At 41.0% G+C, this 15,009-nt stretch overlaps 1 protein-coding gene across 4 annotated transcripts; it reads right to left on the reverse strand.

Annotated features, from left to right (window-relative positions):
* Positions 1-977: 977 nt before the first annotated feature.
* On the reverse strand, positions 978-12,785 carry ifrd2 (interferon-related developmental regulator 2). 4 transcript variants are annotated; one of them, XM_079181129.1, is made up of 13 exons: positions 11,013-11,504; positions 9,851-9,907; positions 7,048-7,164; positions 6,746-6,830; positions 6,470-6,594; positions 6,191-6,348; positions 5,247-5,300; positions 4,795-4,973; positions 4,566-4,674; positions 4,319-4,453; positions 4,053-4,181; positions 3,274-3,366; positions 978-3,076 (listed from the first exon to the last, which is right to left on the reverse strand). In XM_079181129.1, the coding sequence occupies exons 1-13, from the start codon at positions 11,053-11,055 to the stop codon at positions 2,996-2,998; spliced, it is 1,365 nt and encodes a 454-aa protein (XP_079037255.1). In that variant the 5' UTR covers positions 11,056-11,504; the 3' UTR covers positions 978-2,995. The 4 variants fall into 4 exon arrangements, with proteins under 4 accessions (XP_079037255.1, XP_079037258.1, XP_079037256.1 ...); XM_079181132.1 differs by lacking the exons at positions 9,851-9,907; positions 11,013-11,504 and adding an exon at positions 12,395-12,785; XM_079181130.1 differs by lacking the exon at positions 9,851-9,907.
* Between the last annotated feature and the right edge of the window lie 2,224 nt (positions 12,786-15,009).

The raw sequence follows: 15,009 nt of genomic DNA on the forward strand, positions 1-15,009 counted from the left end.
ATATATATATATATATATATATATATATATATATATATATATATATAGATAATATAAAATTGTTTTATATTAAACTGGGCCTAGTGCCATGTATAAACATAACTCTTTATTGCGCATTCAATACTAAGCTATTCAAATAATACACAGGTTCATATATTCATGTTTTTATTTTAAACATGAGCAAGGTACAGTGAGTAGGGTGGCCGAGCCACTGCCATTTAGAAACATACCATGTCAACTGATACCAATATCAACATTCTGTCAATTGCATGATAATCATGCATACAAGCTATTCAAATTGATGTTTTTATTTTAAACATAAGTGTGGAAACGAAAATGAGTGATGGCCTATTAGTGCCACTGCCATGCATAAACACCTGTTATCTTGCATACAATACTGAACTATTAAAATGGACAGATTCATGTTTGGGGAATCAGAGTAGAATCTACAAGCTATGGAAGCTAAATTCACAGCAATGAGCTGTTCTAATTTGTATCTTTGCTGGACTATTCACCCAAGTTTTAATATTTATGTTTAACATTCACCATCATTCCTAAATCTCTCAAACTTCTGCTTTTTGTTAAAAAAAACTTGTCATGTCTGTGCATCAAGCCAACATTGACTTTTTCTTCAGGTTATCATAGTAAAATCTTACTTTCCATTTTAAGATAATCCAATTAAGTTCAATATTTGCATTAACAATTGATCAGTAATTACACATTACATCGCACTTGTTTAAAGTACTGATGCATTTGTCTGTGCACTTTATTTTGTATTTTATTGTACATTTTAATATTTTTTGCACTGTGTTGATTGTTATGCACCATCCACCATGTAAAATTCCTTGTGCAACATAATCTGGTGAAAAACGGTTCCGATTCTGAATTCACCAAATTCCAGTCTTTCCCGGTCAGAAACTACCATCTCCTCACAGAACTACACTTGTTGACATTACAAAAGACAAAAGAAACATGCTTAAATAGTCTTTATTTCATTGGATCCATATTCTGTCCATGTGCCGTAACACCGGAACCCCTGATGAGTCAGTTTGGTGCAGCTATAACATGTCCAGGGGCTCAGACCCGCTTCAACAGTACAAACTGTGAAAGCTGATGAGAGGTTTTCACCAAGGTACTGAAATTCCCAGGCAACTGTTAAGTGTCATTTTTAAATTAAGTATAACCAAAAACAAATGACCACCATTACAAACAAAACCGTTCAACATGTGAACAGCAGCTTTGGTTAGTGGCCTGTATGCATTTACTGCTCATCAGAGGAAAGAAATCATTCAAATGTATCTAATGATTCAAGTACACATCTTAACATAAATCTCTATGCAGTCTATCTGCAATGCATGCACACGGATAGATTGTATGAGTCACCCACTCGCATTAAAAAATATACATAAAAACAAAACAAAAATCTTCTCATCATTGGTATCCCATTATTGTGTCTGTAAACAGTTCTTAGCATTTTTAAAGTTTCTTAAAAATCAAACAGTACTGCTCTTATAATAAATTACAGAAATGGTTAAAACGTTTCTCCTCAAAAAATATGAATACAAATGACATTACCTTTCTTAATCAGGCACCTTTTGTTTGTGTTTCATATGTGTTTTATTTCATGTCGTCAAATAAAAAATTAATTAAAACACTCACACAAACACCACACGCATGTTCTTTTAGGTTGCATTGTTTGTAAAGTCAGTTTCTGGTTTGGCAGTTGGAAGTAGCCACTCTGGGTGTAAAGACAAGAGGGTGAACGAGGGAACAACGAGGAACATTTAGCCGACGGTGGAGAAGAGTATTTCCAGAATGTCACAGTGTCCATTTGTGTCTTTTTGTCACAGAAGTTTATGCTCGAACATTATACTTCAGGGATTAACCACGACTGGTTAAGTCCACGAAAAGCAGCTTTATGTGGAAACTGAAGTCAATTATAAGAATAAAAAGACTCGACTGACCCGTCAAGCCGGCAGGTTAAGCAGAGTATCAGAAATGACACCCATCAGCACCAGAGAGGGTTTCAGTGACCGTAACATGGACGCTTCCACAGATCTCTAATGTACCATAAAGCTTCAGAATGTTGGGAGTCTTACATTAGACTTCATACTTCACTTGCTCTGTATTTCTATTGATAAAATGAATTAAAATAACTTATATCTGGAGATGACATGTCTTTTACTCCTGTGTAATGAACTTGTTTCAATCCCACGTAGAAAAAGTTCTGGCATTGTTTTACAGTTGATGTCTACTTTGAAGAATCAAACTAGGGCCAAAATACATCTCTGATCTGCTGCTACCGTATCAACCATCCCGACCCCTTAGGTCGTCTGGGACCGGTCTACTTTCTGTTCTCAGAGTCAGAACTAAACATGGAGAAGCAGCGTTCAGTGTTTCTGCTCCACATATCTGGAACAAAGTCCCAGAAAGCTGCAGGTCTGCTGAGACCCTCAGCTCCTTTACATCAAGACTGAAGACTTTTCTGTTTGCTGCTTCCCTTAAGTGAACCAGATTCAAGGATATCAATTTCCTGCATTTCACTACTGTATTTTATTTCTTACACTGCTTTTTAGTGTTTTAATGACTTTTTAATGTTTCTTAATTGTTTTTTAATCTCCTTTTTTGCCTTGTGTTTTGATGCTTTTATGTGAAGCACTTTGAATTGCACTGTTGTTGAAATGTGCGATACAAGTAAACTTGCCTTGCCTAGTATTTGTGAAATATGATGATTGTAAAATGGTTAAAAAAGGCGAATGTCTGCGAGGAGGAATAGTGAAATTGCCTTAAACAGCGGGAGCTAAGAATATAAATGTTGGCCATCTTGAATCTCGAGAATTAGTTTAAAAGTAAGGAGCACGAGTGAAAAGCCCTGTTGAGGGTTTGTTGAGTCTTTATGTCAGCTGAAGTGTTGAAGGCATCATTTTGCATCCATCTCATTATAGCTCAAGGAGTTCCTTGCATACCATCCAGTCGGTCCATCCCCACCCTTCTCTCACATGACGTCGGCCCGTTTGTCCCGGACTTTGCTCCTCTGTTTAGTCCTGGCCTTGAAGGCAGCGGAGTTGAAAAGATGCTGTTGAAGAAGAAGATTAACAGATGAGTGTAACGATGTTTTTCTTCTCACACTGGATGTCTTTCTATATTTTGTGCCACGTGTAGCTGAACAAGGATGCAGCATAAATGCAAAACTGAAAAATGCAACCACACACTCCGAGGCCAGGTTGTTCTAGTGAGCAGGTTGAGACTCAAGAGCAGAAGAGATGCTGTTACCTTCTCAAATCTAGAGATCTTGTTGGCTTTGACCGTCGCGTCCAGGATGATGGGAGGGCCGAGGCCAAAGATGTCTCTCAGTAGAGGGTTGAACTGCACCACAAAAACAAAAATACGCTGAATTTAAGTATTATGTCCAACTGTGAAACTATTTATTTTGCCGTTTTGTGATTAAGTAATGGCGAGAACTTAAACAGTAAAAAAAAAAAAAACAATTGTGGGAAAGCAAATGAGTGGATCAAGTTGACAGCTTTGAACATCTACTATTCACCTTCAACAGCCTCTAAAATATGGAGAACATAATGGAATAAATGGTGTAGAGTCATCTTACCTACCAAGGACCTAAAGTAGTATTTCCTTCCTAATGTGCCATTATTGGTTACATTTTGCAGTACCAAAGCTCCCTTTTGCTAAAATGCTGGGGGTCTCATTTAGAGTGTTTGTGCATTATTGAGCAACTAATGTATAAAAATTGAATACTGAGGCAGTGAGATTCCCCCACACATGTGTGGTGCATGTGTAAGAGTGTTCATTAGATAAAACTAATATCACTCTATGGAGGTAACGCAGAAATATGTGGATCAAAAGCAGTCACATGACACGGTTTACCAGTTGCAAGTGACAGAACATGAGCGGACCGTGAACGAGGCTGTGTGAGCAACTTCTTTTTTTAACTGCAGCAACCAAAGTCATATTCCTCACTACTGGGGCACAAACGTGCACGCGCGATTATTCCTGTGAGAACACACCGACACTACGGCTCCAGTGTGTTTGCTGACCTGTAGATGGTGTCTGACTCCGGACTCCAGGATCTCTTTGAAGGCATCGTAGATTCGTCTCCTCATCCAGCTGTCGATGTAAACGCTCTCCACTCCAAACCTGATCCTCTCCTCGGTGAAGTCCTCGTTCTGCAGGAGAAGAGAGGAAACATCACACAGTCAAAGCCAGGGCACATGTGCACAGCTGGACATTTTAGGAACCATTTTATTAATACAGAAGGAAAATCATTCATTACAAATATCATCGTTGCAGCTATGACACAAACCTCGATGTAGTGTAGCACGTCTCTGAACACGGAGCGCTGTTTCCGCCGGTCGTTCTTGGCTCGATGCTTATTGCTGTCTGTGGCTAAACTCTTCAGACATTCACACATACTTTCACTGTCCTCCACCTCAAAGTCCTACACACAAGAGACAGAATTGTAGCATAGAAATATGATATTAAAACCAGAACTACAACAGCTATGGGTTTAATGGTAAAAGAAAGATACTCAATTGTCTGTGTGTGTTCACCTCGTCGATATCTCGTCTGAGCTCCACCAGCAGGGCGATGGTCTCTCCCACTGCTATCCTGTAGTTGACGTCACTGCTCTGCAGACACGCCTGCAGTTTGGGGAGGTGACTACAGAGAGGGCAAGAGAGGGAGAGAACCGCTGTTGGATTGATCAAAATGTCACAACCATGAAACTAAAACAGAGCTAAGCTGAAGGAGAACAGTTTGGACACAGCTTGTTCCGCTCACAGGTCAAGCAGCACAGCCAGTCTAGACGCAGGACAGAGGGTGACCAGCAGCGACCAGGCCTGCAGGGCGGCGTTGTGTAGGGCTGGACTGCCGGGTTTGGGTGTGGGCAGCGTTCCCTCTCTGTTGGGGTAAGACGACGTGAACACGCTCTCCAGCAGGGCCAACGACTTGATCAAGTCCTGGAGAGGTTCAGTGGAGATGTTGAGGGGAAGAAGGCAGAGACAATATAATGAGGGACGAGAAGACGAGCTGTTGATGTATAACAAAACACTATTAATAAATACCACCATTGTATTATCCCAGATAATAGAGCCGTAGGCACACATTTGATAAGATTTTATCTGGGATGATTTATTTGAGTGTGTGGAGGTAACAACAGGTTAACAGAACCATGTCAAACAAGAGTAATGAGATCATGATGGATTCAGCCTTTGAGAGCAAGTTGTTCTCACCTCGCCTTCTTCAGAGGTGGAGACATAACAGCACACGCCCAAAGCTCTGGCACACTGATGGAGAGAAATGAAATGAAAGTCAAATAACCAGACATTTACTCAAACAAGGACAAAGAGTGAAGCAGGGATTACCCAGATGCTAAGCTTTGTAGTGGTTTTTTCTATGTCGGTGATCGGTGGCTTGGACTTTGAAGTTGATTTCACCGTAATATCTAAAAGCTGGCTTAATACTTATTTGCTATCTGACTCGTGGTGAGATACCACAGGATTCTCACTAAAAGGACCTCAGTAACGAACACCCGTAGAACACAAGAGAGATTTGAAGTTCCTTCAGGTCACGCAGGTTAAAGATAACAGAGCAAATGTATAAATGTAAGATTATGAAGATAACAGAGCATACATATACGTGTAAGATTATAACAATCCCTGAGCAAACGCATAATATAAACTCAGAACCAACAGAATATAGTTGTAAACGCATACATTCTCCAGACAGATGAATAAACATATGATAACCCTGGAGTAAATAATACATTTTTCCTCCCTCAGCTTGCAACATCAAAACTCATAAGACCATTGCAATAGAGTTGCTACTATGATCCTAATGCAATTTGTTATTCAAATAACCTAGTCAACCCTAAAGTGGTTACGGTTTGTTAATGTTTTGACTCCATAGACTACAACAATGGAAGGGAGAGTGAGGTCAGCTGGGTGGAAGAAATGCATTTCAGAAGTTGCACTAAACTCGTAGCTTAACCAGATGTTTTTGGTTTTGTTGTTGCGTTTGTTATTGTCACACTGCAGAGTTTCCAGCTGCAACCCGTGTAGCTCATTTAGGATCCAGCGTTTACACATGGCATGCATATGTTCATGTTCTATTTTCTGCTCGTCATGTCATTTTTTTCCATGGCACCATATCAGAGAATGTCAATGCGATTACTCACACTCTGGCGGGCTGCTACGCTGGCACTGTTGTCAATTAGAATTGCGGTGAGGATGGGGCGAAGCATCTTGAAGCCCTCCTCTGCCTCGTCTCCACCCCCCAGCTGGATACAGAGCAGGGTGAAAACCGTGGCCGCCGCTGCCTGCTCCTCCACGCTGCCTGGAAGGGAAAAGACGGTTTTAATCGGTTTAACTGCAGTTGTTTTTGACTAGGTTTCTGTTCCACCTTGGGAGACAAGAGGATGAAATGTTGTATGCACTAGCAGGTTATTTCCTCTAACCCTTTTTAAGGCTCCTTTCCAGGCAGTCGCTGATGGTGAGGCGTCTCTCTGTCAGGAAGTCGTACAGCACTCTGGAGGAGAAGGCCTGTCGCAACGACTCGAGCCCTGCTAGACGCGTCTTAGCGCTGAGAGAGACACCGAGACCAGGAGAGAGAGGACCATGTGTTAATATCTCTCACAGTCTGGTGTTGCACCATGACGTTGCATGTCTTTCTGTTCATTCCTGACATTTCCTTTTTCTACTATTTATAATGAGAAAAAAAAACATGACCTCACCTCTTATCCATCAGGTTGTCTATACACTGCTTTAGTTTGTCTTCGGTTTCTTCCTGGGCCGTCAGCTCATCCACCTGCTCCCCTCCTGTGTTGGGCGAGTCAACACACAGGGTTTGGTTAACTGTATTCAACAGTTTAGAGCCATATTTTACTGTCCCAACACAAAAGAATGTGCTAATAGGAAGCGAAATGCACTAATATATTGGCTGTGTTCATTTCCTTTGGTGTATGTAAGCAGTACCGTGGCCATCATCAAAAAACAAATAAGCATGTGTATGTGTTATCTGCATCCATGTACAAACCTACGCCCTCTTCCACCACAGAAGTGCATTCGCTGGCACTGCTGCCGTGGCTGGGAATGTCAGATGTCGGCTCTTCATCGCTGGCACCGGACTCTCCCTTCACCCCATTTCTAATGCCTGGAGACAGAAAAAGAGACGGATGGGGAAACAGTGAGGCGAGGGGATAATAAGGGAGAGAGGACAAAATAGCAGAAACACTTTACACTAGAATGCCGTCACATAGAAGACAGACTTCTTCTATGAAGCATCGAACCACCGACTGAGAAACTACAAAGTGTCTACACAAGACGGACGACTAGACTCCACCAACTTACTGTATGTATGTATATATATATATATATATATATATATATATATATATATATATATATATATATATATATATATATATATATATATATATATATATATATATATAACAGCGATGCTATATTTAAAATGTAATATGACATGAGTTTGCAGGGTCTGATTATCACTGTGTTACTAATCAGGGCATAATGACAACAGAAGGATTTTCTATGCGTTTATTGATACTGGGTGGTAATTAGTCTTGTTATTGTTTCCACACTGCTCCGCCCCTGTGTGTATGTAGTGTGTCAGCTTGTTACATCGAGTCTGAGCCCAACACGGGGTAAGAGCCAGGCTAGGCTAAGCTAACCCTAAGGTTCCTGCTGGCTCAGGACTTTCTACTGTGGGTGGGATTACTGGAGACTAGAGAGGCAATTCACTTATTCACTCATTCAGTGTGTACAATCCAGAATGGTCAGACTGTGTGTGTGTGTGTGTGTGTGCGTGTGTGTGTGTGTGTGTGTGCGTGTGTGTGTGTGTGTTCAGGTCAACCAGGACAGTCGAGGTCACTTTGAGTGTTGCAGCAATGCCACATGGAAGCTGTAGTTGCAATCTACTTTCTCCATGAAAAACATTATCAGACAACCTACAATAGCAACAGGCTCGACGCCTAAATGTACCGTGACTATGACAACTAGCTAAACGCTGTCTGATATTATTCAGCTAAATCCACCTGTTCTCTGGTAGTAAGACCATACCAGAGAAGAAGTCTAAAGCAGCTAAATGAGTAACTGGAAGCAGGACTATGTTTGAGCTCATAATGTGTAAACTGAGAAGACTTCATTGTGAAGCCGTTGTCTGACTTGCTATTCTGGGTTTTCTTTTAATTATAAAAGTGAAGCATCCAGGGTGGAAGATATTTTCAGCCACAAGCCAAATGCAGCTAAATGTGTGAAGTGTGTGACTAATTTACCACAATGCACCACGCTATCATGTAAAGGCACGTTAATGTATTCTTCTGAAATAGTAAGGAAAATAGTGACAGTAGCAGTAAAACTGATTAAAGCTGTTTGAACAATGAAGCTTTCACACCTTACTGTTGGCTGCTGCTTTTCAAACATTTTACAAATGAGCTGACTGGATAATTAAATCAATGCCAAAACTGTGCTGCACTGTAATGACACAATAGTTGCATAGCTGTGGTCCAATTAATGGCTACCGTTTCACTCGCGTCAGCATATTACACAGTAAAACCAGGTGTGTAAATTAGCTTATACTTCTGAACTGGCTAACCAGCTTTTCATTGCCAGAAGATAAACCTGAATGCAGCCCCGACAGACCTGCCTTCCTTACGTAATATTCTGATTTCTGCAGCCTCTCTCTTTCACATCGCTATCGTTGGCAGAGGAGATAACACGTATCAGACCTGTATCAGTCATTTATGTCCCAGTCATCATCCTTGACCCACCGGCGGCTTTAAAGCTACACAAACACACAGCTACATGGCTTCCCACGCAGGCCTGCCCACACACAGCACAGTTATGATAAGCGCGAGCTCCCTGCCACGACTCACGTGTCATCTCCACTTTGCTACTTTCTGCTGACATGGCAATCACTCAAACTGCTCCGGCTGTCGGTCCCTGAGAAGGAGGATCCGCTGACGGACAAATCCCAAGTCCAGGCCGAAGGGGTGAGCTGGAGCTTGTTCGAGTCCTTTGGCCGTGGTGGCCTTGTAGTACAAGCTAGGAGACTAAATTAACCTGTGATCTCTCTACAAGCTGTTGCCGAACTACAACTTCGCAAATGTAACACCAGAGTCTGTCCAACTTGCCATCAGATTTGAACTCTTAATCAACCAATCAATGAAACGTCACTTGTACAAGTATTGAAAACTAATAAACACACGGCAGCGGTAAGGCAATGTGGGATTGGAAAGCCACAAAGAATAATGACGACACAATTACAAAATAAAACAACATAAGAGAGAACCAAGTCACTCCAGCAAGCAACGACTGCATGAATCCAAACTTTTCTGGTGAGAAAAAGAGGATGGATGATCGGAGAGATTTCACCCACAATGGTGCGATGGGTGCACACTCGGACTTAAGCAAGGTATACAGTGAGGATGCAAGACTAGATGAAAGCAGCCAATCGTAAGTGTGGGTAAACTTTCTTTACAGTCATGTGCTGTTTATGTTTTAAACAGCCATCAAAAGCATGATGGGGGGGGGGGGTCTCAAACAATGAAGTGATTTTGCCAATATGCTGCAAAACCACAAAGAGGCAGAGAGAAAGTCAACCAGTCTGTCAGTAAAGTGAGCAGCCAGGGCAGGTAATGTATGAGGAGGGAGAACTTAAAACATGTCAGTGCAGCTGCAAAAACTACACGGGGAGTTTAGCACGAGAGAGGCCGGTGGGTTTAGCGCATGCACTGTAATGACGTACAAGAGCGCCTGGACAAGCCTGAAGGTGGACGCGAAGCTGGGGTCAGGGGTCAAGCGTCAAGAGGAGTTACCTTTCGGCGAGGCTTTAGCCGACAGCTGTAGCTGAAGAACCTCCTGACGAAGAGAGCCTGGAGGTGATGTATGGACGGAGGGATGAATGGAGGGGTAAAGGGTGTATAGAGTGGAGCAAGAACGGTGGACGGATGCAAAGATTGGTCAAATGCAGGGATGACCATGGCGGGGTAGAAAACATCAGAAATAGTGATGCATTAATTAACAATGCTGCAAACTCAGAAGGCTCGAATCATAAAATTGACACATTTGTGCAAATACTACTTATCTTAGTCAATGTCTTATATTTCCCAGTGAGTCTCTATTTGTAATCTGCAGCGCAGTTAGCAGAAATCTATATCTCTCGAAACTGTAAATGTGTGTGCGTGTATTTCGGCGCTGGCACGTGTGTGCTTCCCGGGTGACGTCACCCCATGCAACGTGAGGGGGCTGTAGCTGTTCGCTTTATATACACCCATGTATGTAACACCCTTACAGGCACATGCATGGTCCGCAACGCTACTGTACACCGATTGAAACGTGCAACGTTGACTTCCGAGCTGCAATTTAACTGCACGTAAACTAACTCGAATCATGTGCAATTAAAGACCCTGTTGTTGCACACGATGTTCCTCTTCAACGCAGTTTCTCCAAAGTTACGTTACCTGTACTAGGCGGCACATTGCTGCTAAAAATAACGTGCGGTTAACTTTAACCCGGCAAGTGTAGCTTTAGCAAATCAGGGCCCTGAACGCTGGCAGATGTGATCGGTTAACTGTAAATGAATCACACTTCCTTCAGCTCTTCAACGATGTTTTAACTTCTTGTATAAACTCAGTAGTGAGTGGCTTCGACATAAATGTCACAAACACATGCAGACCGCAGAGCTTAGCTGCTTCACTATGAACCACGTGGCTTTACATGGCAGGCTGGAGAACCTATTTAAGTCAAGTGGCTAAAGTTAGAGGAGCAACCAGCTGTGACGTTATCGCTGTTTTTAATCATGCCGCGTGGAGAAGATACCCAGACTACTAATGTCACTGTTACAGCTAACGTTGTGTTAGTGTGGCTTAACGAGAAAGGTCTTGCATACAAGCTTTACAGCGTGCATTAGCACTTTAATCGTAACTGCCATATTCAGTCATTACATTCCTGGTGGGTTATCATGGCTGCTACACTTACCCGGCTTGCTGGAGCCACGTTTCCCTTTTTTACTCCGTGGCATTTTGAGTCGCGCTTCGATCTACAGTTCACAACAAAGCTAGCTGAGGTTAGCTCGCGAAAGTTAGCCTGCTTTCAGTCAAACTGTGAAGTCTGCTCCTCACAGATTTGACAGTGGGTGTGAAAGTGGCAGCAGCAGAGGGCTGTGTGTTCTCCGTGGTTTATCTTGACAGCTGGGTCAAAATTCACAGAATTACACCCTCTCTCACACTTTTGTTGACACTTTGGCTAACGTTGGCTAGCGTCCTTCACGAGCACGCTCAGCAACTCCCCGCTTTCTCCAGTCTTGGAATAAAAAGATGGCGAAAAAGTCACGTTCTTCAACGGTTTTCACGATGTATTATCTGTGATGGTCCCCCGGTAATCTATATCTAATACCAGGTTGAGAGAGTGAGTAATTTCCAAAGTGTTTGGGACGGAGTTTCGAGCACGTTGATGTCGCCAAGCCCACCATCTTCCTCTCAGTAACTACTGATCAAACCGGCTGCCGAGGTTGCCAGTTTAGTTTTGCTAGCATCCCCCGTTTCCGGTGTCTAAACCACCTAGTCTGTTCTACATATTTTTGATTGCTCAGTTTAGGGATGTTTTGAAAGAAATGCTTATTATTTAATTAGGACAAATATGCACTTTTTTAAAATCAAGGTTTAGAGTTACAATAAGCAGGTTTTAGTCTTGATGCAGGAAGAATGTTGGTTGTGGTTTGTGTTCTCTATCTTTCTGCATCGTCAGCATATGTGTGTCATTTTAATCCTACTGTGTAAATGACAGAGTTGGCTTGTTCAGTTTGACATTTGCTTTCTACCCGTCTTTGTAGCACCACATGACTGCATGCTTTATGGGATTTACCGTTCGTGTCTGAAAGGATTAATATTTATATCAGTGCTGTGAAATGTTGTAATGTCCTCTAAAAGATGCAAAGTTACTGTGTTATAATTAGGGCTGGAATCAAACAAAGAAAATCTTAGTGAACTGAAATTCTCATTCCCAAAAATCAATGGAGGACACAACAGCAATCATTAATCCTCTGACAATAACCAAACTTACCTACTTGGCAAAAATCCTGGAATCACTGGTGAATAAAGACCTCAAAGCATTTCTCTAAAAACATCCTGTTTTGAGGCCCCAACCACTCTGGTTTCAGACCTTTGCAAAGTACCCTCTCTGTTACTTTAGTTGTAAATTATATTGTTTTGTATGGAAAGAAAGGAAGTATTGTGCTGCTGTTTTCATTGACTTTCAAAAGCTTTGATCAATATTTACTTATTCAGACACTATGTCATTGAATCAACACTCTGTATTCAACCCCTTTCCCATTTGAGGGCATAGTGAACAACATTTCCTACCTTCCATATTTGTAAGAAATAGGTTTGGGCTTCTCTCTGTCTATGTGATGAAGAAGAGGTGTGAAGATCCTCCATGCTTCCCTTAGTTCATCACTGCAAAGACAAACAAGTCAGCATGCGGTGGAGGACATTACATTACAGCCACGGTTGCTTTGATAGCGGTCTTGATTTCCAAATGCAATGCAAAATCTGAAAAGAGGACTTTGGACCACTGAGCAACAGTCCAGTCCTTTTTCTCCTCAGCCCGGGCAACTCAACTCAAGCCCGGGCAACTCAACTCAAGCCCGGGCAACTCAACTCATGCCCAGGCAACTCAACTCAAGCCCCAGGCAACTCAACTCAAGCCCCAGGCAACTCAACTCAAGCCCCAGGCAACTCAACTCAAGCCCGGGCAACTCAACTCATGCCCGGGCAACTCAACTCAAGCCCGGGCAACTCAAGCCTCAGGCAACTCAAGCCTCAGGCAACTCAAGCAACTCAAGCCTCAGGCAACTCAACTCAAGCCCGGGCAACTCAACTCATGCCCGGGCAACTCAAGCCTCAGGCAACTCAAGCCTCAGGCAACTCAAGCAACTCAAGCCTCAGGCAACTCAGCCCAGGCAATGCAGATGAGCTGAAGGCCCCTATCAAAGCAACCTGGGCTTCCATAACACCTCAACAGTGCCACAGTCTCCGTGCCACGCTGCATTGATGCAGTAATTCATGCAAAAGGAGCCCTGACCAAGTTATGAGTGTATACTGTCCATGGACCTACTTTTCAGTAGGGCAACATTTCTGTATCAGAAATCGTTTTTTAAACTGGTCTTATGTAATATTCAAATGTTCTGAGATACTAAATTTTAGGTTTTCATTAGCTGTAAGCTATAAACATCGAAATAAAAAAAAATAAACACTTGGAATATATCACCTTGTGTGTAATGAATCTACATAATATACAAGTTTATCTTTTTGAATTGAATTACTGAAATAAATTAACTTTTCGATGATATTTTAATTCATTGAGATGCACCTGTAATTGAGTGACTTAAGAAAAAAATGATTTTGACAGTGATTTGCCTTCATATCCGTGTGGGTTTTTCCCCTGGTCCTCAGGTTTCCCACACGTAGGCTAATTCGAATCAAATAAATAATCCAAATTAAGTTGACTGTATTGGCTTTTCTGAATGAATATATGCAGCATAAATACATATCTTTGGTGTTTTGGTGAATGTAAAGTAGAAGTGCTGGTATCTTTTAAATTGTGATTTAAACTACGCTGAAGCTGATCATTAAGCAAAATTATATATATATATTATATATAAAAATTGTATTTTAGGTGCTGGTTAATAAGGTGCTGATTGGCTAATAAACAATAATGACAAACAGGCGACAATCATCCCTAACAGGCGTATGAATATTTGTAATAGTAAACATTTTTCATTGGTAATTATTTAGCTGTCATTTAATAATAAACAGACAGTTGTAAACTACTTTAACATCTTTTCTTTCTAAATGTGAATCACTGATATACCTTGAAGTGGGCCGGTACTTTCCAGAACGCAGTACCACTTGTACAATTTACTCTTTGGCATAAAGTTACTTTTTACTTGAGCACAGACACTTGTCACTAGGTGTCGGTGCTCCTTTCTGCCCTCTACACATCAGGTTCTCTGGGTGATTCAAGATCAAACGTTGAAGCAACAGTGCTTTATTGTGAACCTCAACATTATTTTATTATTTAGTTTTCTGAATCTTTTAAATTAAACAATCATGTTACAAACTTCATCAGAATAATGAAATGTTTAGATGAAGGATGTTCATTTTCTCGTTAAGCTTTTAGGGTTTAACTATATACTAATAGTCGTTTTTTGTCAAAAGCCTACAAATTCACTTGAGAGTGATGTGATCCAGGAGAAGCTTGGCATCACCATGAGTGTGCTGCTGGGGGCCAACATTGCCAATGAGGTTGCTGATGAGAAGTTTTGTGAGACCACCATTGGTTGAACTAACCCAAGACATGATGCACGAAGCAGGTTTGTAGATGAATGTGAGTTCAGTGATTAATCTTATTCTGAAGGATGGCCACATTTGAGTGAGTTAAGTCAGAATTCTGGGTAAAAGTATATAGAAAATCAGAAAGAACTCAAGACTGTTGAAATATATCTATAAAAAGAGGATAGTGAATTCTCTGAAATGAAACAATACTTTGAGATATATATTTTTAGTATAATAATAATAATAACTATTTGTAAAGTGCCTTTCATACGAGAAATGCAGCTCAAAGTGCTTTTGAATAAAGGGGGGTAGACATAGAATTAATATAAAGGAAAAAGTAAATAAATTCAGTGGATGTCATTTGAGATTCATTAACCCTTTTACTACTATAATTGTGACAGGCCGCCTGGTCCTTTTTGTCTTTTGTCTTCAATAAATGAGTTAGAAAATGTCCTTTTTGTAAATTATTTTGCTCCTTTTTTTCAGGAGAAATTTAACTTTCAAAATCTGGCAAGTATTTGTCATTATTATATGTTATACTGTATATATATATATATATATATATATATATATATATATATATATATATATATATATATATATATATATATATATATTTTAAATGCTTAAACTGAAACTCT

This window comes from Pholis gunnellus (assembly GCF_910591455.1).
Source record: "Pholis gunnellus genome assembly, chromosome: 2".
NCBI classification, from domain to species: domain Eukaryota; kingdom Metazoa; phylum Chordata; class Actinopteri; order Perciformes; family Pholidae; genus Pholis; species Pholis gunnellus.

What these genes read in the sequence shown, in the direction of transcription:
- ifrd2 (XM_079181129.1), bottom strand. Translation starts at nt 11,055, where the DNA reads ATGCCACGGAGTAAAAAAGGGAAACGTGGCTCCAGCAAGCCGG. An exon ending in TCAGACGAGATATCGACGAG is followed by an intron (nt 4,454 to 4,565) that starts GTGAACACACAC and finishes TCTTGTGTGTAG; the next exon opens with GACTTTGAGGTGGAGGACAG. An exon ending in ACGTGCTACACTACATCGAG is followed by an intron (nt 4,182 to 4,318) that starts GTTTGTGTCATA and finishes CTTCTCCTGCAG; the next exon opens with AACGAGGACTTCACCGAGGA.